We start from the raw sequence: 21,799 nt of genomic DNA, 5'->3' as shown, positions 1-21,799 counted from the left end.
GTTAGACAAAATTAGCAAAGCATGTATCATCAAGGAGTTGCGAGTGTGCAATAATAACATTCATTCATTCAATCCCTTTATTAATCTGGGGTCGCCACAGCGGAATGAACCTCTAACTTATCTAGCCAGACTTTACGCAGCGGATGCCCTTCAGCCGCAATCCATCCCTGGGAAAGCAATACACCGCAAAAAATGCTTTTCTTGCTTAGATTTTTTGACTTATTTCTAGTGCAAATGTCTAAAATTTCTTATATCAAGAAGCATTTTCTAGACAAGCAAAACATATTGTCTTGTTTTGAGAAATAATATGCCAAAATTAAGTGAGTTTTTCCTTAAAACAAGCAAAATAATCTGCCAATGGGGTAAGCAAAATAATCTTTTTTTTTTCTTTTGACGTAAGATTATTTTGCTTACCCCTTTGCTTGTTTTAAGGAAAAACTCAAAAGCATTTTGAGAAAAAGCATTTTTTGCAGTGTAATAACAATAACAACATTAAATAAAAATAATAATATCTCAATATTTTTCTCATATTTATATTGTTTCAATACACTCACTGGCCTCTTTATTAGATACATCTGTCCAACTGCTCATTAACACAAATTTCTAATCAGCCAATCACTTGGCAGCAATGACATGTAGACATGGTCAAGACGAACTGCTGTAGTTCAAATCGAGCATCAGAATGCGGAAGAAAGATGATTTAAGTGACTTTGAACATGGTTGTTGGTGCCAGACGGGCTGGTCTGAGTATTTCAGAAACTGCTGATCTACTGGGATTCTCACGCACAACCATCTCTAGGGTTTACAGAGAATGGTCAGAGAAGGGGAAAAATTCCAGTGAGTGGCAGTTCTGTGGGTGCAAATGCCTTGTTGATGCCAGAGGTCAGAGGAGAATGGCCAGACTGGCTTGAGCTAATAGAAAGGCAACAGTAACCACTTGTTACAACTGAGGTATGCAGAACAGCATCTCTGAATGCACAACACGTCCAACCTTAAGGTGGATGTGATACAGCAGCAGAAGACCATACCGGGTATTAGTAAGGTGTACCTAATTAAATGGCCAGTGAGTGCCTTTGATTTGACTCAGGATATAGACACCACAAATATTTTTTTTAACACCAATGAACACAGAATATAAGGGAAATCATAAAAACCTGAGGGATATTTTTGCTTTTAAAGCCATTCTAACTGCATTCTGTTTTATCATGCAGTGAATTCTTAGCATTGTTAGCATTATATTTTGTTCTAAACAATAACATTATGTTTTTAAAAAGCAGAGGTATTTTTAAAAAGGCGTAGCATTAAAAAAATGTACATGTTATTTTAAAAGCTCTTGCAAGTGTTATCATATAAATACAGAATCTACGAAAAATATAGCATGTACAGTAAATAAATAAGAAAAATAATGTTATTTCTATAGAAAGCACATTCTAAACTTTGCCACAGGTTATTCATTACAGGAAATGTTGAATGTTTGTAATCATTAAGTAAGGAATAAAGTACATCCAGCCAGTGGTTCATGCAGAACAAAGCCTGACAGCCATCTGATGTGAAGCAGAGAGCTGTTGTATAAGATTGAAGGGGCTTTATTTTGTAAAAAAAAACTGCTACTGTAGATGTACATTATGCCACTTTTAAATGGTTACTTCCCATAAAATTAAACAATTTGACACAATCCTTTGATCTGAACTGTAATAATATATTAGCTCTTTAAGTAAACCTAAAGCTTAGTGTCAGCAGTTGTTATCTGGGAATAGCACACATTGGTATGTCGTGATTGACCAGTCAGAATGAAGTATTCCACAGATTTTTGCATAATTAGTTCTAATGAGAATGACCTCAAAACTGATCATACCTGACAAATGCAGGCCATATATATGAAATGATAAATGGAATCTAGTACGCAGAATGCAGAGTAAACCTTGTTTATTTTTCACTTTGGTTCATCCCTCTCTCTTATTCTCTCTCTCTGTGTTTTCTACTACACATCACTTTTCTCTCCTGCAGAGCTGTAATGTGATACATCAAGCTGTCTCCATCTCTGCACACTCTTCTGTAATGGATCCTCAAATAATGACACCATTGCTTTCACAAACCGCAGAAATGCATTTTCAGATCACACAATGTGTTTTTTTTTCTGCACAGTTCAGTGTGTCCTGTCTAATTTGACCAATAAAAAATCCTGTTCAATAAAATGATCATATCTTTATATCTCTATACAAAATAACATCTCTAAAATGTCATTCAGTGTAACAATGGTTTATATCTCAGAAAATATTGTTTGTTTATAGCATTTGCTGACAATTTTTTTTTTTTAATCTTTTGCTAACACCCTTCAGGGTCTGTAATGATTAATAGAATTTTCATTTTTGGGGGGAACTAATTCTTTAAGCTTTCCTTATTTCAAATCAAACCACTTTTATTGTCACATCATTAGCAACACGTGTGCTATGATGAGTGGAAAGCTTAGGTGCAGGCTACAGACAGTGCAAATAAAATGACAGTGCAAAGTACAGACAGTGCAAATACAACAACAGTGCAAAATACAACAGCATACTCCCCAAAAAAAATAAAAAAACAGGACAATGTATAATTGACAGCGATATGTACAATTATACGTAGACTTAATAAATAAAACATTAAGTCTACGTAAATTATTAATTATTATACGTAGACTTAATAACTAAAAAAGTTACACTTTAGCCTAAGTATCAATTCTCACTATTTACTAGTGGCTTATTATCTGCCTGTTATAAAGATATTGTCTGTTTATGGACCGTTTTTACATTTCTCGGCTGCGGGATTCATAATAAATGGGTAAACTTAAAGCACAGTGAATTGGAGAGCACAAGAAGTTATTTTATTGCATCCCTATATGCTCAAATAAGAAAAGCAAAACTCAACGATTGCGCTATCAGGACTTCAGAAAAACACCAAGTTTACTGTTGTGCTCACACTGAAAAAATGATGTTTGGTGTTTGTTCAATCTGGTCATTTAAAATGAGCTGAACAACACAACTCTTGAGTTTTTTGGGGGGGGGACACTTAATTGTTTTATGTTCAGTTCAGTCCAATTAAATTAGTTTAAATCTAATAAATTAACTTAATTCCTTTAGGTTGACCCAACAAATCGATTGTGTGGAACCCAGCATTTTATAGAGTGTATTACAAACACCTCACATAAGCGGTAATCTGTTTCTTTGTAATTTGATGCAATGTGATATAATACAACAGCTTTGTGAATGTACATAGGTTTAAAAAAAATATATCTGAATATTAAAAACTTTTAAGGATTTGAGATGTTAATGACCATTAAATGGGTTGAACTTTTTTGATCACCAGCCACTGTGGCTAGTAGTTTTTTAATGTTACTAGCCACTTGCATTTTTACTAGCCACAATTTTGTTGTTGGGAAAATATATTTTATATCCAAAAATTTTATTTTGGCATGCTAAAAATTACTATTTTTTATTTTTTGTCTTTGTCTACATGCCTCTTTAACTTTTTAGGACTCAACACTAAGTACTTACCTATTTTCTTTCTCTAGCCATACCAAACTAATTATTATTTGCTTGTCACAAAATTGAAATAATGTGTCCAAACAAGCTAAATAGCTGTACAAACAGTTTTTATTCAATAAAACTATACACAGTAGTTTATCCAGGCTAAAGGTCCAAGACCATCAGGTAACTATAGATAAATGGAGAGTTATCGCCTGTGTCCCACCGTGCGCCTGATCATCCTCTTTTCTCTTCCTGCTTTTTTTTTGCTTGCACGAACACTTATCAATCGTGCTGCTTCTTGATTCTAAAAGCACATTTGCACACATATTAACTAATGATCTTAAACAAAAATTCTAATCTTTAGGGACGAGGCAGCTCTGGCAATTTAAAAAATATTTTCAAGCAGCCAAAGTGGCTAATAGAGGTGTCTCTCCAACCTGCCACAGCTAAAGTCTACCCGCATTTGTCCAGTTGGCGGGTGTTAATGTAAAGCCCTGGTTGTAACCATCTTATGGAAAGAGTCCATTAGTACTTATAAAGTAACATATTCTGCATATTAAGTAAACATATTCTCCATGATATTATCCTAAATCCCTAATCCTACATAACACCTAAACCTAATTACTACCTTAATAACTATTAAAGTGTTAGTTCATCCAAAAAATGATGGTATTGATTGCTCACCCTCAGGTCATTCCAAACCCCGGGCACCTTCATTTATTCTCAGAACACAAATTAATATATTTTAGGTCTAATGTGAGTCTATACGCCTTTTGGTATTTTTCTGGACTTTGAACGAGCCCGCACCCTTGCTGCCTATAGATTCTATAGTCTATAGCAGGGGTGCTCAACCCTGTTCCTGGAGAGCTACCTTCCTGCAGATTTCAGTTGCTACCCATATCAACACACCTGAACCAATTAATTAGGACCTGAACACCACTTGATAATTACAGGCAGGTGTGTTTGATATGGGTAGCAACTGAAATCTGCAGGAAGGTAGCTCTCCAGGAACATGATTGAGCACCCCTGGTCTATAGGCTTTTAGATTTAATCTAAATGTCTTATTTTGTGTTCCAAAGGCAAACAAAGGTCTCAGAGGTTTGGAACGGCATGAGGGTGAGTAATTAATAACATAATTTTCATGACTGGGTAAACTAACACTTTAATAAGCAGCACATTAGGAATTTATTGAGGTAAAAGTCCTAATTAATGTTTATTAATAGAAAGAACTGTATATTAAAATAAAATGCGACCAAACAGATGTATAACACAGAGGGTAGTCAACTGCACATAGGTTACTAAATCCCAAGGTATCCATCTAATATGAGTTCAATTTACAGTTAAAGTCAGAATTACGGTATTAGCCCTGCTGTTTAATATAAATTCTTTTACATTATTCCCCGAAGATTTTTTTTCAAGACATTTCTAAACATAACAGTTTTACTAACTCATTTCTAATAACTGATTAATTTTATCTTTGCCATGATGACAGTGGCGACGCAGTGGTGCAGTAGGTAGTGCTGTCACCTCACAGCAAGAAGGTCGCTGGTTCGAGCCTCGGCTGGGTCAGTGGGCATTTCTGTGTGGAGTTTGCATGTTCTCCTTGCGTCCGTGTGGGTTTCCTCTAGGTGCTCCGCTTTCCCCCACAAGTCCAAAGAAATGCAGTACAGGTGAATTGAGTAGGCTAAATTGCCTGTAGCATAAGAGTGTGTATGAGTGTGTGTGGATGTTTCCCAGAGATGGGTTGTTGGAAGGATATCCTCTCCGTAAAAACGTGCTGGATAAGTTGGCGGTTCATTCCGCTGTGGCAACCCTGGATTAATAAAGGGACCAAGCCAAAAATGAACGAATAAATGAATGATGACTGTACATAATGTCTTACTAGATATTATTCAAGATACTAGTATTCAGCTTAAAGTGACATTTAAAGACTTAACTAGTTTAATTATGTTAACTAGGCAGGTTAATTAGGCAAGTCCTTTAGACAATCAAAAAAAAAAAAAATATATATATATATATATATATATATATATATATATATATATATATATATTCCTTGAGGGGGCTAATAATATTGACCTTAAATAGTTTTTTATTGAAATAAAAAACTGCTTTTATTCTAGCCAAAATAAAACATATAAGACTTTCTCCCAAAGAAAAAATATTTTCAGAATTACTGTGAAAATTTCCATTAAATACCACATTAGAAATATTTGAAAAAGAGTAAATATTTCACAGGAGGGCTGATACTTTTGCCTTTAACTGTATTTAACATTTAAAAAAATTAAATGCAGACACCAAAATGCAACATCTCATCTTTAAACCACAGCTAGACCTTATCTAGAACTTGTGCCTTGGAATACATCTATAAAAAAACTAATCACCAAAGCAGGTACAACAACAGCATCACAGTCTGCCTACACTTTCACACAGACCTGCTGCTGCTGTCTGGAGAGCCTATAGGATACTAATGTGGAGTGTTGCTAGGAGACCAGTCAGACTAACATCAGTCCCTCCCTCTGTCTCTCCTTGCTCTTTTGTTACAGCTGTCTCTCTCTCCCCCTCTCCCTCTTCCTCTCTTCCTCACTCTCTCCCTCTCTCTCTCTCTCTCTCTCAATCTGGAGGGAGGGTGGTATTACGTAGTGATGTAATGCACTTGCTAGGCTGTCGTTGGCACAGCCGAGCAGCACTGAGAGCTTGCGAGTGGAAAGACAAGCAGGAGAGATGGATGCAGACAGAGAGGGACAGCGTTACAGTCAGAGAAATGCTTAGAAAAGGAGCTCGCTTTTGTCTTGTTGGAGCAAACGGATTCAAATCACTGCAGTGTTTGGAGCTGCAGCAGGGACGACCTGCAACACCGTCGCTCTGTGTGTGTGTGTATGTGTGAATGCGTGTTTGTCTGGCTAGCACTTGCCAACTGCTGTATGAGTGTGTTTGTGGCTTTGCTGTGGGCTTGGCCTGCTCTCATCTCTATCTGCTGTTAATGTGACTCAGTCCTCCTTCCTGCTCTTTTTCTGCACCTGGTGTGTGTGTGTGTGTGTGTGTGTGTGTGTGTGTGTGTGTGTGTGTGTTTGCACCTGTCTTTCCTCTTCGATCGTCAATATGATGAGACAGGCACCTACGACTCGTAAGGTACAACAGATTGTTTACTACCTCTGTGGCATGCAAAATGCGGAGTGCTTTATTGTCTTGTCTTGGGTGTTTGTGTGATTCTACTGATTTTTTTCCCCTCTTCTTCTGTTGGTATGTCGGAGCATGATAGGTTGATTTTTAGAGTTAGTTTTATTTTTAAGTATTGAAAGGTTGATTTTAATTGATTTGTCTGTTTTATTTCATGTGGTCAAAAGTTTGTAACTTCAAATGTTGTACATTTAGGAGTATTTCTTAAATCGAATGAGTCCTGAACATAATTTATAAACAAAATAATAAATAAAAGAAATATATTTGCTTTCGCATTTGCTAGCATTATAGATATATCATTACAAATCAGTGCTAGCGTATTTTTAAATTTAGGTAACACTTTATTTTGATGGTCCATTTGGGTATTAGTAGATTGTGTGCTTAATATCTGTTGATACTGCTCCTTTAGCAGACATTTAACTGACTATAAGAAACTTTTTAAGTACATGTCAACTTACACTAACCCTAACCCCAACCTAACAGTGTACTTATAATCTAATGAGAATTAGTTGACATGTAGCTGCAATGTAACTTAAACTCAACAAACAGACCATCGAAATAAAGTGTGACCTGAATTTTTTGTGGATCATACAGTATAGGCGCACATAGAATGTATCTTTTGCTACCATTAGAGAGGGTCTGTAATTAATAACAGAATTTTCATTTTTAGAAGTTAGTAGTATCTTGAAAAATATGTAGTAAAATATTATGTACTGCCATCAAAGGCAGTACATAATAAATGAGTAGTTAAAACTGTTATGTGTAGAAACGTGCTGAAAAAATCTTCTTTTCATTTAACAGAACTTGGGGAAATATAAAAGAATTAAAATTTTAAAGGAGGGCTAATAATTTTGACTTTAAGTTCATTAGATGGATAAGTTAGGTTTTAGTAAGCTGGGTGCTATTCACTGCTCTTATTCATATACTTCTTTTGTCATGTTATATTTTAATGTACCGTTCCTACTTATTGATAAACCATCAGTTATGACTTTTTCACTTAATAAACTTGTAATTTGCTGCTTATTTAAGTGTTAGCTCACCAATCATAAAAAATGATGTTATTAATTACTCACCCTCATGTCGTTCTACATCTCTGAAGCCTTTGTTTGACTTTGGAACACAAATTAAGATATTAAGATTAAATCTGAGAGCTCTCTCATCCTCTATAGACAGCAATGGTTGTGCATTTTGAAGTATTTCTTAAATTAAGTCCTGAACATAATTTATAAAGAAAATAATCAATAAAAGAAATATGTTTGCAAAATGTATGCAGATTTCATGATTAAGTCTGTTCATTTACATAAATTTACATTTAAGTAAATGTATATAAATATTTTTTTATTCTGTTCTTATTTTATTCATTCATTCATTTATTTTCTTGTCGGCTTAGTCCCTTTATTAATCCGGGGTCGCCACAGCGGAATGAACCGCCAACTTATCCAGCACGTTTTTACGCAGCCGATGCCCTTCTAGCCGCAATCCATCTCCGGGAAACATCCACACACACTTATACTACACTACGGACAATTTAGTTTACCCAATTCACCTGTACCGCATGTCTTTGGACTGTGGGGGAAACCGGAGCACTCGGAGGAAACCCACGCGAATGCAGGGAGAACATGCAAACTCCACACAGAAACGGCAACTGAGCCGAGGCTCGAACCAGCGACCCAGCGACTTTCTTGCTGTGAGGCAACAGCACTACCTACTGCGCCACTGCGTCGCCGTTTTTATTTTATATTTCAGTAATATTATTGACTAATTTATGATTTATTTACAGTAAAGTTTAAAGAGTAATATTTTCTGTCTTTTAGTTGAAACACTTTACGAGAAACCTGTTTTGTTTACCAAACAAGTGGGTCTAATTGGATTTGTATTATATACCATTAATAACACCTAAAAAAATTGTATTTTATTTTATTTTATTTTATTTTATGGCATACGCTTTTAGTTACTACACTCATCATTCAGCATTCTGCACAGAAATGGCAAAAAATGTCCGCAGATTCTGTCTGGCCCTAATCATATTTAAACTTGAAGTGATGGGACTAAACCTTAAAGAAATTAAATTTTGTTGCAACATTTTTGCAAATTTCACCAAAAACAAAACAATACAAAAAAACGTCATGTTAAGTTTGAAAATGAAAAACTAAAATATTATTATATAATTTTATTTTTAATTCCTCTAATAATTTTGTTAAATGAAGTTGTTAGAGAACTTGATTTTTGCAGTATAATGCAATTGATTATATATATATATATATATATATATATATATATATATATATATATATATATATATATATATATATATATATATATATATATATATATATATATAATGGTTATGTAAATTATTTAAAATTATATAAAAATATATAAAATGGTTGCCACCTAGTCTATTCCTAGGAGTAACCTATTCATAGGAGTCACTGTCTGCGCCAGGCTTATATTTAATGCTTTTATACCTTAATACTAAATGAATACTTTTCTTTGACAAGGATGCACTAAATCAAACATGACTGTAAAAACGTTTATCATTTTAATTAAGATTTAAATATGCAGATATTCAACAACAATCTGTTTTCAGTAATAAAATATGTTTCTTGAGGTGCAAATCATCATAACCAAATGATATCTAAAGCAAGATGCAAGTAAAGAAGGGAGTAATAATGCTGAAAATTCACTTTTGGCATTCCAATACATTTATTTTTTATTTTTTCAAAAAAGTTTTAAAATAGAAAACATTTTTTTTTTAATGTGTAATAATATGTAACCATATAACCGTTTTTCATTTTTGCTATACTTTAAAATGCAGCCTGGTTAAGAATAAGAGACTTCTTCAAAACAAACCCTACTGTCTCCAAACCTTTGAGAAAAAACTGGCAAACAGATTCTGAATATTGCATGATTATGTATACTTGGTTGTCATAAAATCTTTGCTCAACAGTTCTTTTTCTGAGTTGTAACCATGCCTTGATCTGTACTGCAGTGTGTTGGTCATCTGTGTCTGCATGCTTGTATATTAATGAGTACTTCTTTGGCCCGTTTGGTGTCAGGCACGCTGCTTTGTGAACAGGCAGATCCACATACTGCGCCAGTGTTTCAATCTTTATGTGCCTAAAGAATATTTTTGATGTAAAGGATGAGACAGAGAGCAGACCTTATCAATATAATGAAGTTAAAATAAAGGATGGCTCATGGAATGAAAAATGAAGTTCTTGTTAAAGTGTCAGGCTTTTTCTGTTACTAATCTTTACTGTCTGTTTTCTTCTGCTTTGTTTCCCTTGTCTCTGCTTTCTTCATCTTTCTACTGAACCATGGTGGTCAAATCTGTCTTCTCTCTTCAGACCACCACCAGAAGGCCCAAGGTGAGCTCAGTCCTGCAGGTCATGTCTATTTGTGTATGTGTTTGGTAAATAGCTTATAAAGTTTCCAGTTTTTACAGTCAAAGCTAAGGCACATAGGTTAAATTTGAGCCTGCTGGTATGTGATGACTTTATAAAAAAAGCATCTTTATTAAACATTAGGAGGTTCAAATATACATGAATTAGTCCATTAGTCCCTTTATTAATCTGGGGTCGCCATAGCGGAATCAACCGCCAACTTATCCAGCATATGTTTTACGCAGCGGATGCCCTTCCAGCCGCAACACATCACTGGAAAACTCATTCACACTCATACACTATGGACAATTTAGCTTACCCAATTCACCTGTACTGCATGTCTTTGGACTGAGGGGGAAACCAGAGCACCCCATAGGACACCCACGCAAACGCAGGAAAAATATGCAAACTCCACACAGAAACGCCAACTGACCCAGCCGAGGCTCAAACCAGTGACCTTCTTGCTGTGAGGCGACAGCACTACCTACTACGCCACTGCGTCACCGAAATTCATTCATTAATTTTCCTTTGGCTTAGTCTTTGATTTATCAGAGGTTGCCACAGCAGAATGAACTGCCAATTATTTCAGCATATGTTTTATACAATGGATACCCTTCCAGTTGCAACACAGTATTGGGAAATAAATATAAAATTAATTAATTAAATATATATATATATATATATATATATATATATATATATATATATATATATATATATATATATATATATATATATAATGTTAAATTTTATCATAATGTTGGCTTTCTTTATTCTTTATTATATTGGATATTTGTCTTTGGCTTCACTGCATATTTACATATAACATCACTACATATGTCACATAAAAAATCAAAATAAATAACACAAATACAGTCAACATTATCACATTAAAAGCCATATAACACAATTAACCCTACTCATACTCAAATCCCAGTATTTAAAATCCTAATAGCAGTTGGCTTGAATGACATTCAATACACAGTTTCCTTACTCAATGTTACTTAAAAGGTCTTTTTGATGGCAAAAGCTGAATTATACTAAAGGATGTGAACAATCTTTGATAATGACATGTGCTTTCTATTTAACTCTTACTTGATCAATTTCATTCAATTGTCTTTGTGGTTTACCTACAGTTGCTCTAGCAGGTTTAACTACTTCACAGTTTCTGCTTTTCTTTAACTGGAAATCCATACCATGTTGTCATAGTAAAACATTTAGCCAACTTCTTAACTCAGCAATCTTATCCTTAACAAAATCTCCAAAACATGTGGCAGCACAGTGGCACAGTGGGTAGCAAAATCGTCTCATTGCAAGAAGGTCACTGGTTCGAGCCCTGGCTGGCTCAGTTGGCATTTCTGTGTGTGGAGTTTGCATGTTCTCCACGTGTTTGCATGGGTTTCCTCCGGGTACTCCATTGTCTCCCACAAGTCCAAAAACATGTATAAGTGAATTGGGTAAGCTAAATTGTCCATAGTGTATGTGTGTATGGATGTTTTTTTCCCCTGTGATAGGTTGCAGCTGGAAGGGCATCTGCTGTGTAAAACATATGCTGGATAAGTTCCACTGTGGCGACCCCTGATTAATAAAGGGACTAAGTCGAAAAGATAATGAATGCAGACTCACACCAAAGTGTTTTAACCTCCTAATAAGATAATCTCTGCATTTACAATTCCTATTCTGCATTTCCAACAAATATCAATACACTTTCAAAAAATGCTACTAGTAAATGTTTATGCATGAACAAATATAACAGCCAATGATATTGCTATATTCAAGCCTATATTTGCATATGTCATGTGTATACATTATCAGACTTTACAGTTATTTTGTGAAGGATATACTGGCCTGCAGCTTTGGGTATTAACTAATGTAATCTAGGAAATGAGATTCCAAGAATAGATTCCATTTTAAAATGCTGTAATCCGTTTGCTAATGGATTGCTTAATTATTTAATTCGCTTATTCAGAAAATGTGCTCTATTTCAAAACAATGGCTTTATATTATCTGTGTTTCAACAAACATATTAATGGTCACTCAAATTATTAAAGATTCCTAAACTGTATCGTGACCTAATTTACCTAATGAGTCTGACCCATTGGCTTGAAAGTCTTCCTGAGACTTTAGTTAAAGTTTCTATTGACCCTATTGGAGCCATTGGAGGTATTTGGCTCGAGACTTCTGCTCTCATTCACTTCCATTGATTATTATACGTTAAAGATGGCTCATTGTGCTGCTTGATTTTGCAAACTGATAGTTTCTTACTATATTATTCTACTTTTTATGTATAGTCATGAAACACACTTGTTTGTAGAGTGAGTAGTTTGACTGTTTTCTGCCGTTTATTATTCCTACACTGTAAAACCCAACAGTCAACTTTATCAAATTAAATGAGTGCAGTTAACTCAAAGTTCACTGAAAATTAATTCTACTCATTTAAAAAGTGTTTTGAACTCAGTGTTGAAGGTAATGAGTTAATTAAATACCTCATTACTTCAACTTAAATGGAGTAGTTTTACAGTACTATAGATTCAGTTTTTAGCTCAAATGGTTTGTAGCAATCGGTTTCCTCAGACGATTTGAGTTGCTTTAACTTATTGGGTTTTACAACACTCAGTTGGTTTGAGTTCTCTTCAATAATTGGGTTTTACTGTGCTGAAATTGCTTATTTTACTCAAATGGATTAAGTTCACAGTACTCATTAGGATTAGTTTTTGAAGTTTTAAAGTCTGCTTTAGAAACTTTTATTTTAGCATTTTTATCTACTTTCAACTGAAAAAAGATTTTTAAGTAGGATCTGAGCTTTCTTTTTGCACACCAACTAATAAGAGGAGCGTGGCGAAAATGATTGTGCCTGAAGCCATCAAACTGACACAGTCAGAGAAGGACCGCCACTCTAAATGCAAAAGCAAATATTCAGACTTTGATTTTTCTTTTCAGTGTATTAAATTGCACAGATGGTGGCTCAGTGGTTAGCCTTTTTGTCTCATAGCAAGAAGGTCACTGGTTTGAGCCATGCAGTAAATAAATACAGTATGTTCGTTTTGCTGTTTAGATGGTTTTTTTATTACTGTTCTTTCTGCAAAATGATACAAAAACTTGTATTTCATATCATAAGCATTTTCATATGATTACTATAAACTACAATCCCATTCAAATCTAAGTAATTAATTTCATCAAAAGCTATCTAAAAATAATCAAACGTACATTGTAAAAAATAACTTGTTGAGAAAACATAAAAAAATAAGGCAACTTGATGCAGAAAGAACTTTGAGTTGTCTCAACAACTGTTTTGTAGTTTTTCTTAGGAACATTTTTTTGTTCAGCTAACATAACTTGTTTATTTATGCAATGTTTATTATTGTATTTTACTAATAAAGATATTCTTGTTACATCAACTGATGCAACATTTACTGCTATTGAGTCAACTTATTTTTTTCTGTTTAGTGGATGATTTTTTTTTCAAATTAGCAAAACAAGTAGTTAGTTCTAGTTAGCATATCATCCTGTTTTAATGATTTTACTTAAAAATGAACACAAACTTACTACTTCATTCATTCATTTTCTTTTGGTTAGTCGCTTTATTAGAGTGACCACTGTGGAATGAACTGCCAACTTATTCAGCATATGTTTTATACAGCAGATGCTCTTCCAGCTGCAACCCAGTACTGGCAAACACCCATTCACACTCATACACCTCATGTCTGTGAACTTTGGCAGAAACCGGAACACCCAGAGAAAACCCACGTGAACACAGGGATGCCAACTGACCCAGCCAGGTCTCGAACCAGCAACCTTCTTGCTGTGAGGCGACTGTGCTACCAACTGCGCCATTGTGTTACCTCTTTTTCAAGCAAATGATAAACAAGCTTAGTTTTCGACCGTCACGTCAAGCATGTGCGAATTATTTAAATAACAACATTCCTTTTCATCTCAAAAATGTCCGTCCAGAAAACTCAGTTAAACATGTAGACATAACATTTTAGCGAATATGGTTGACATAACATATATTTTTATGCAATCAATTTTTATTCACAATTCTTAGTATATATATGACAGAAAAAGTACAGTGTGCTGAACAAATAGTGATTTTGTTTTTTACAGTGTCCAATCCCAAAAATATGAACTGATCTCATTGCGAAAACTTTATGTCAGTTTTTTTGTTGTAATGCCAGGAGGTTGAAAATATTATCACAGAAACAAACACAATGTGCAGACAATGCTGTAATCTCGTATATGTATACTTTTTATAACCAGACATGACAGTGAAATGCAACAAGTGACAGTGCTGTTTTCTTTTCTGACACACGGCTGTAGAAACAACAACATACAGAACAATCTATAACAATGATAATCTCAAGTACTGAGTTTGTGCTTCATTTAATGTTAACAGTGTGAGGTTGAAATTTGATTTAGGTTTAAAGCTATTCTGTAGTGATACTGAAAGCAACAATGAATAATTTACCTCAGATCCAGAAATGAAAGGAACCATAAAGGTTAAAACTTTGACCTCTGTTAACAAACAAGTGTATTACAGGATAAAGATTGTATCACAGTCACCCAGTAGCCTATGCATTTTTAATAAGGTTAAAATGCTCTCATTTCCCAACCTTTCCGTACGCTCATCTGATTCGTTTTTTTTTAAAGATTATTATGTCACGTCTCATAACCCTGTCACATCTGACGTGAACAGACTAATTGATTGTTGCTGAAATCTCATCCCATCACATCTGGTCGGGTGTATTCTTACAGTGAATTCTGGCTAAATTGGTCCCAGTGGGGAGGGTTGCAATATCGTTTGCTGTTTTTGAAGCGTGAGTGAGCTCTTGGTCTGTGTTTCAGCAAACGCGGGCCGGTGTAGGGGTGAAGGTGGGCTCTGGATCGGCTTCTGCAGGAGAGATGAGCAGCAGTGAACCCAGCACTCCTGCACAAACACCACTGGCTGCTCCAGTTATTCCTTCACCTGTGGGAGCGCTGCCCTCGCCTGGAGCTCCTCCAATCCCGGGACCCAGCAAGGTCAAACATGGTTATAGACGCTAATATAATTTCCATTTTTGTTGCAGTATTGTTTTGTGTTTTATTTTTAAACTAGTATGTGCTACAGTGTGTTGCCAAGTATTCACTTATGCATCTTTTGGATTTTGTGAAAAGCTACAGACCTGCTTATTGATAGCAAGAGGGTTTCCCTATAATTTTGTGTGCATTTAAGGAACACTGCTATTCAGAAGTGTGGGATTTATTATGGGAAGGCGAAGAACATGTCACACACACTGTGCTAATTCAGAGTGCTTTACATTAACAAGAAGATCAAAAGAATTATAAAATGACCATCAAAGTCCCTTTAAGGCAAGTCATTTCACTCGGCGGCCATCTTTAAAAAATCCTCACGGGCAGTATGCTCAGGCATTCTGTCTGAATGGGGAAACATCAAATTCTCCAAAACTGTTCAAGTGGTGCTCGCTGCAGAGCCATTTGAGGAGAGCTGAGCTCCAGCGAGGGGGAGCTTAAGCTTGAGCTCCACCTTTTTTGCACTTCTTCTACGAGTGATGTCACTGGGGGTAGGGTTAGGGGTGGGGTTGGTGTACGCATTAAAACAGCTTACAGGAGGAGGAGCGACAGCTCATGCTCCCCCTCGCTGGAGCTCAGCTCTCCTCAAATGGCTCTGCAGCGAGCACCCTCTCAAACTGTTTGCCAAGCTTATGATTACATTACATATTTGAAATCACCAATCAAATTAAACAACTGTCTCATAAGTTTCATTTCTAAATGTTCGAATTAAACAAAATCAGTGTTTTTTCAGGTTGATGAGCAGTGTTGGGCAAGCTTCTTGAAAAATGAAGTGAGCTAAGCTATTAGCTACTCTACTTAAAGAGCCCATATTATACATGAAATAAGGTCATATCTTGGTTGTAAGGGTCTCCAACAACAGTATAATATGCATGCAAGGTCAAAAAACACTTTCATGGTCTTATAATCTGCATTTATTTTTACCTAATTATCCCAGCGACTCCTGTATGAATCGTCCAGTGATTCATTTGTTCCCAAACCCCTCCTTAGCGCGAAGCTAATCTGCGCTGATTGGACCGATGACAGTCTGTCGCGATTGGTCGACTGCCTTCAGTCAGAGAGGGAAATGGCCAATAGCTAATCAGCAATTTAAAAAGTAATCACAGTTCATACACGCTCGATAGTGTAGGCGTGGATTTTAGCTGCCACACTATGGCGAGTGGATAGTGCCACGGATAACCGAACGAAGGAGACAGTCGTGTACTCGCCATACCACACACACACAAAAACACACACACACCTCCGGATGACAACGCTCCCGCTTCAGCCCGCACCCGCCAGGTTTTAGCCTGAGAACCCGCTCCGTTTTCTGCCCGCCGCGCCCGGTCCCGCTAGAGCGGAGAACACAACCAAATATCACCCAGTATACAGTCCAGACAGCCAAGCTGTCAGTATAAAAACACACACACAGCACAAAGTACACAAAGCTCGTTCGTTCGTTCGCTCTCTCTCTCGCTCTCTCTCTCTCTCTCTCTCTCTCTCCCCGCGCCAGATTTCTGCGGCGCGGGAATACATTTCCGAATAAATCGCGGGAGCAGAACTCTAGCACGGAGCTCCATAAACAAACAGCACGCGTCGCGTTTTTAACGTGACTTTGCACGCGATAAGATAATATATCCAGTTAACCTGATACAGTACACGCGGTTACAAGTAACAAATCACAACTAAATACATTTGCAAGCTAGAGTAAACGAGGCAACAACTTTAACCGCACGTACTTACACTTGAGAAATGTAGGAAGAAACCCATCCTGACGTCCATCAGTTACTCTTTACTGATCCTTCCTTTAACAAACTCAGATGAAGTATTCTTTGTAGCATGTAGCTTCCAGAAGTTTCCAACTGCTTGGTTATAATGCTGATGTTTCATCTTTGGGTAGAGACTCAATATAATATCCATCTGCAGTGTGACTTCAATCGACCGGCATGTTTGTGTGCGTGTGTTTGTGGGTGTGCGTGTGTTTGTGGGTGTGTGTGTGTGTGTGTCTGGGTTACTGCGTCAGAGGGCGGGGCCTCAGGTTTGAAATCTCCCGGGTTTGCGCGTGCACGTGAAAAACTTTGTTTCGTTCGTACGTCATGGCGAAACACCTAATGAGTCGGTATCAAGGCGACTCGTTTGAAGCACTATGATTCGACTCTTTTATAGATGAATCAACAGTTTTAAACACTGTATTCTTACAGATTTAAGCCTTAGCTGGATACTTCACTTCACTTAGAGCTGTGTTACACACTACATGGAGGGGAATTTTCAAAAACCCATAATATGGGCTCTTTAAAATGTAGCTTAACTACACTAAAAGCTACCCCCTGGAAAATGTAGCAAGCTAAGCTAAAAGCTACATGGCAAAATAGCTTAGCTACGTCTAAGCTATTTTTAAAATTTTTATTTTTAAATCGAAGCAACTTAAATCCAAGTCAATCATATCTTAGTGATCAATAAAACTGTTAATGAAACATATGAGGCATAATAGTTAAGTAATTTACTATAAATAATATGCTGTACTAAACAGAAACACATTATAGTATATAACAGCTAAAAAAAAAGCTAATAAAACCAGGTGTTGCACATTAAAAATACTATAGTCATTTATAGTTAAGAGAAATAATTTGGAATAAGCATTATAGTGTGTTTGCGCACGCACACACACACACACACACACACACACACACACACACACACACACACACACACACACACACACACACACACACACACACACACACACACACACACACACACACAGAAAACTCAGAATTATTTGCCCCTGAATTATTGGCCCCCTTGTTTAATTTTTTCCCCAATATCTGTGTAACGGAGAGATTTTTTCAACATGTTTCTAAACATAATAGTTTTAGTAACTAATTTCTAATAATAGATATTAATATAGATATATTATATATAATATATTAATATAGATATTTTTTCCAGATACTTCTATACATCTTAAAGTTACATTTAAAGGCTTAACTAGGTTAATTAGGTTAACTAGGCAGGTTGGGGTAATTAGGCAAGTTATTGTATAATGAAGGTTTTTTCTGTAGACAGTCGAAAACAAATTTGCTTAGGGGCTAATAATTTTGACCTTAAAATGGCTTTTAAAAAAATAAAAACTGCTTTTATTCTAGCCGAAATAAAACAAATAAGACTTTCTCCAGAAGAAAAAAATATTATCAGACATAAAGTGAAAATTTCCTTGCTCTGTTAAACATCATTTGATGAAAGCGATCATGCGTGTTAAATCTATAGGGAGTCCCTCTGGCTGCCCTGTCCTGCGCGCGTTGTGTGTGTGTATGGGTGTGTGTGTCTGTCTGTGTGTGTGTCTGTGTCAGGTTCGTGCACAGAGCACAGACCCTCACAGGGGCAGGTGCTCAACGCGATCGCAAAGTGAAGAGCAAGTGCCTCCTAAGAGGGGAACCTCAGCCAATGAGGGCAGAAGGGCAGTGGCTCTAGCCACCGGGCCACCCCCCTGTGCAAGGCCCTGGTCTGTGTGTCTGTGTGTGCGTGCGTGTGCACGTGCGTGCATTTCTTAGCAACAAACCTGCCTAAACGCCGTTGTCCGTAGCCACTAAATCAAAAAGTTACAAAATGCCATGAGATTGCGATGTACTCTCAGCTCACATCATTTAAGAGAAAAGGTCCACATCGTCCCCCGATAATGTCAACTGACTGGACTGTCTTAGCAACTGGATGAATGTAAGGAAAATTATTTCTACTTTATAATTAATGTTCTCAATTCACAGCAATAGAACTTTACAATGAGTACAAATGTTTGTATTCAATACTTTATTATTATTATAATTTTCCAATTTCCATATCTGCAATGCCTGTATTTTGGCATTTTTTGCAGTCTACTTAGAATCCAACTTGGAAATCAATGTTTTCTTTATTGGCATTGATTGTTTTAAAATTCAAATGGCATTGACATGCCTGTGTTTTAATTTCTGTAATAAATATGGCTGTCAAGCCAGGATCTTGATGGTTTAGTGTGGGTTTGTTGTTTACATGAAGAAATTTGTGTTACAAGTTAAACTAAAATTCTAATAAACAATTATATTTTGAATTTAAATACTGTAGTTTTTGTCTTGCGTTTACATAAATTTTTGATTTGAATAGCCAAAATTACAAGTCTTTTAAATGTGATTAATCGCGATTAATTAAAAAAAAAGTGTGATTAATTAGTTAATTTTTTTATCAATTGACAGCACAAAAAATATTAATTATGTCATAGTGTCATAAAAATTATTCTATATTAACGTGCGTATCTGCAGCTGTATCCTATCTAGACTTTACAAGAGAACTGTCAGTCTTTAACGATTGGTGATTGTACTAGTGTACTCCTGTACTAGTAGGCGGGGCATCATTCACCATATTGACCATTACACTTTTCCCCATTCAAAACTATACGAGTGACACGTCTTGTGTATTCTGTATAGTCTTTATCATCACACAAGTTTAAGAAATAAAAACAACAAATAATTAAAATCATTAACAGAACAGATAAGTTTAAAAGGAATATATTGTGCTACCCACAACACCACTCTGCTGCCCAATATTATTACATTTACAATAAATCATTTCTATCCTAATATACTTTTAAACGCAATGAAATCAATTAAATTGATTAAAGATTAATAAAATTTACTCCAGTGTTCATTATCATATAATTTTTCAGAAATCATTTTAATATGTTGATTTGAGATGTTTTGCTAAATGTTTAAAAAAAACTTAAAAAAATCTAATCTGTTTGAGCGATTTATCGACTAGCAAAACATTAACAAAATGGCATCCCTTGTGCTCCAATTTAACTCACTTGTTTTCATTCACTCCTTCAAATGGACTATATTAGGGAATAATAAATGAGAGCATGGGGTGAATTCGGATACAGCATATTTCTTTAATTACGGAGCAATAAACAACACAAATTTCAGATATTGATGTAATCGTGAGAGCTCTTCTTGTTCCTGTTCACAATCTTTGCCTGTCTGCCTTCATTATCCTGCAGGAAGAGGAGTCTCTGCGCGCGCTGGTGAAGGATCTGGAGGAGAAGCTGGAGACGCTGAAGATGAAGAGGACAGAAGACAAGGCGAAGCTGAAGGAGCTCGAGAAGCACAAGATTCAGCTGGAGCAGCTGCAGGAGTGGAAGAGCAAGATGCAGGAACAGCAGAACGAGCTGCAGAAACAACTCAAAGAGGCCAAGAGGGTAACAACTAGACTTTTACTCTATAGTAGTAGCCAACAGTACACTCAATAACCATCTTAGGTACACATGATTGATCATATTTTTCCTTTAGAATTGCCTTAATTATTTCTGGCACGGATTCAAGAAGGTGCCAGAAACATTCCTCTGAGATTTTAGTCCATATTGACATGTTAAACGCACAATATATAAGATATTCTCAATAAAATATCCAAAAACCAGTTGAACAGGCTTTTATATTATGCTGACTTACGTACTTACATTATCTTAATTGTTTTGAGGAATGTTCAAATACAAAGAAATAAGCTATTTTTACTAATGATATGGACCATGTGCTGTGTTACCATGCTAATGAGATTACACCCTCTGTGTCTGATTTTTAGAGAAAACAGGAAAACACCAAAGAAGCGGTGGACTGTGGCATAATAAAAGCTGATCTGCTTACATGCTGTGCCATGTTTTTCTCTTATCAGCAATTACTTCAGAGTTCTCTTTCTACTTTGGTGGCTAACGAATGTGTCTTAGCTTCTAAAGAGGTTTGACGCAGCTTTTAAGAATCAGTTTTAAAAAGAGCAGCCCGAGGTCCACATGATGCAATATTATAAACGTGATGTAAATACAGACCTATTAGACAAAGGTAAACAATATGTGTTTCATACGTTAATGCTCAGTTAAACGTGCCACTAATAAAGTGTCTGGTGAATGTATAGCATTATAAATATGGAGACTGATGGCCTGTCATGTACTGTAGGAAGCTAAAGAAGCTCTTGAAGCTAAAGAGCGTTACATGGAGGAGATGGCAGATACAGCAGATGCCATTGAAATGGCCACACTGGATAAAGAGATGGCTGAAGAGAGAGCCGAGTCACTGCAGCTTGAAGCCGACGCGCTCAAAGAGAGAGTGGACGAGCTCACCATGGACTTGGAGATACTGAAACATGAGATAGAGGAGAAAGGTACAGACAAATCTGTGCCTACAATACCAGTTAATGCAGTATACTGGGTGGTTTAGGGTAGTTTGTCCTTTATTCCTGTGACGACAGATAGAATGCATCTATTCAATCAAAAATACAGTCAAAACAGTTGCTTTCGATTCAAAATTTATTTATGAAACCTTTTAAAATATTTTTTGATTCTTTTATTGAATTTTGACCCAATTTTTTTTAATGATATACAGTTGAAGGCAACATTTTTAGCCCTTCTGTAAGATTTTAATACTTTTTCAAATATTTCCTAAGTGCTGTTTACAGAGTAAAACATTTTAACACATTTTTATAGCTTTAATGTAACTAATTTCTAATAATTTATTTTGTCTTTGCCATGGTGACAGTACATAATATTTAATGTATTTTGCAATATACTAGTAATCAGCCAATTCTAATAGGCTAATAATTCTTAAAAATGATTTTGATAAATAAATAAAAACTGCTTTTATTCCAGGCAAACAAAAAAAATAAGACTTTCTT

At 35.9% G+C, this 21,799-nt stretch overlaps 1 protein-coding gene across 18 annotated transcripts in view; it reads left to right on the top strand.

Moving 5' to 3' along the window:
• Positions 1 to 21,799, top strand: part of dctn1b (dynactin 1b) — an 85,941-nt gene that overhangs the window by 33,048 nt on the left and 31,094 nt on the right. For 10 of the 18 annotated variants that reach the window (XR_012389188.1, XR_012389187.1, XR_012389185.1 and 7 more), the window contains 4 exons: positions 10,034 to 10,054; positions 14,912 to 15,085; positions 20,139 to 20,336; positions 21,085 to 21,289. Coding sequence is in view for 11 of the 18 variants with exons in the window: in XM_073920749.1 (XP_073776850.1) it covers positions 10,034 to 10,054; positions 14,912 to 15,085; positions 20,139 to 20,336; positions 21,085 to 21,289 (598 nt within the window). In the remaining 7 variants the exon portion in view is untranslated. Of the gene's footprint in view, positions 1 to 6,617; positions 6,636 to 10,033; positions 10,055 to 14,911; positions 15,086 to 20,138; positions 20,337 to 21,084; positions 21,290 to 21,799 lie in introns of all 18 variants that reach the window. The other 8 variants (XR_012389186.1, XR_012389183.1, XR_012389182.1 and 5 more) reach the window with 1 other exon arrangement.

The sequence above is a fragment of the Danio rerio genome, chromosome 13 (genome assembly GCF_049306965.1).
Source record: "Danio rerio strain Tuebingen ecotype United States chromosome 13, GRCz12tu, whole genome shotgun sequence".
Taxonomy (NCBI): Eukaryota; Metazoa; Chordata; class Actinopteri; order Cypriniformes; family Danionidae; genus Danio; species Danio rerio.
The sequence above is the reverse complement of the archived record's forward strand: the minus strand, read 5'-3'. Positions and strand labels throughout refer to the sequence as shown.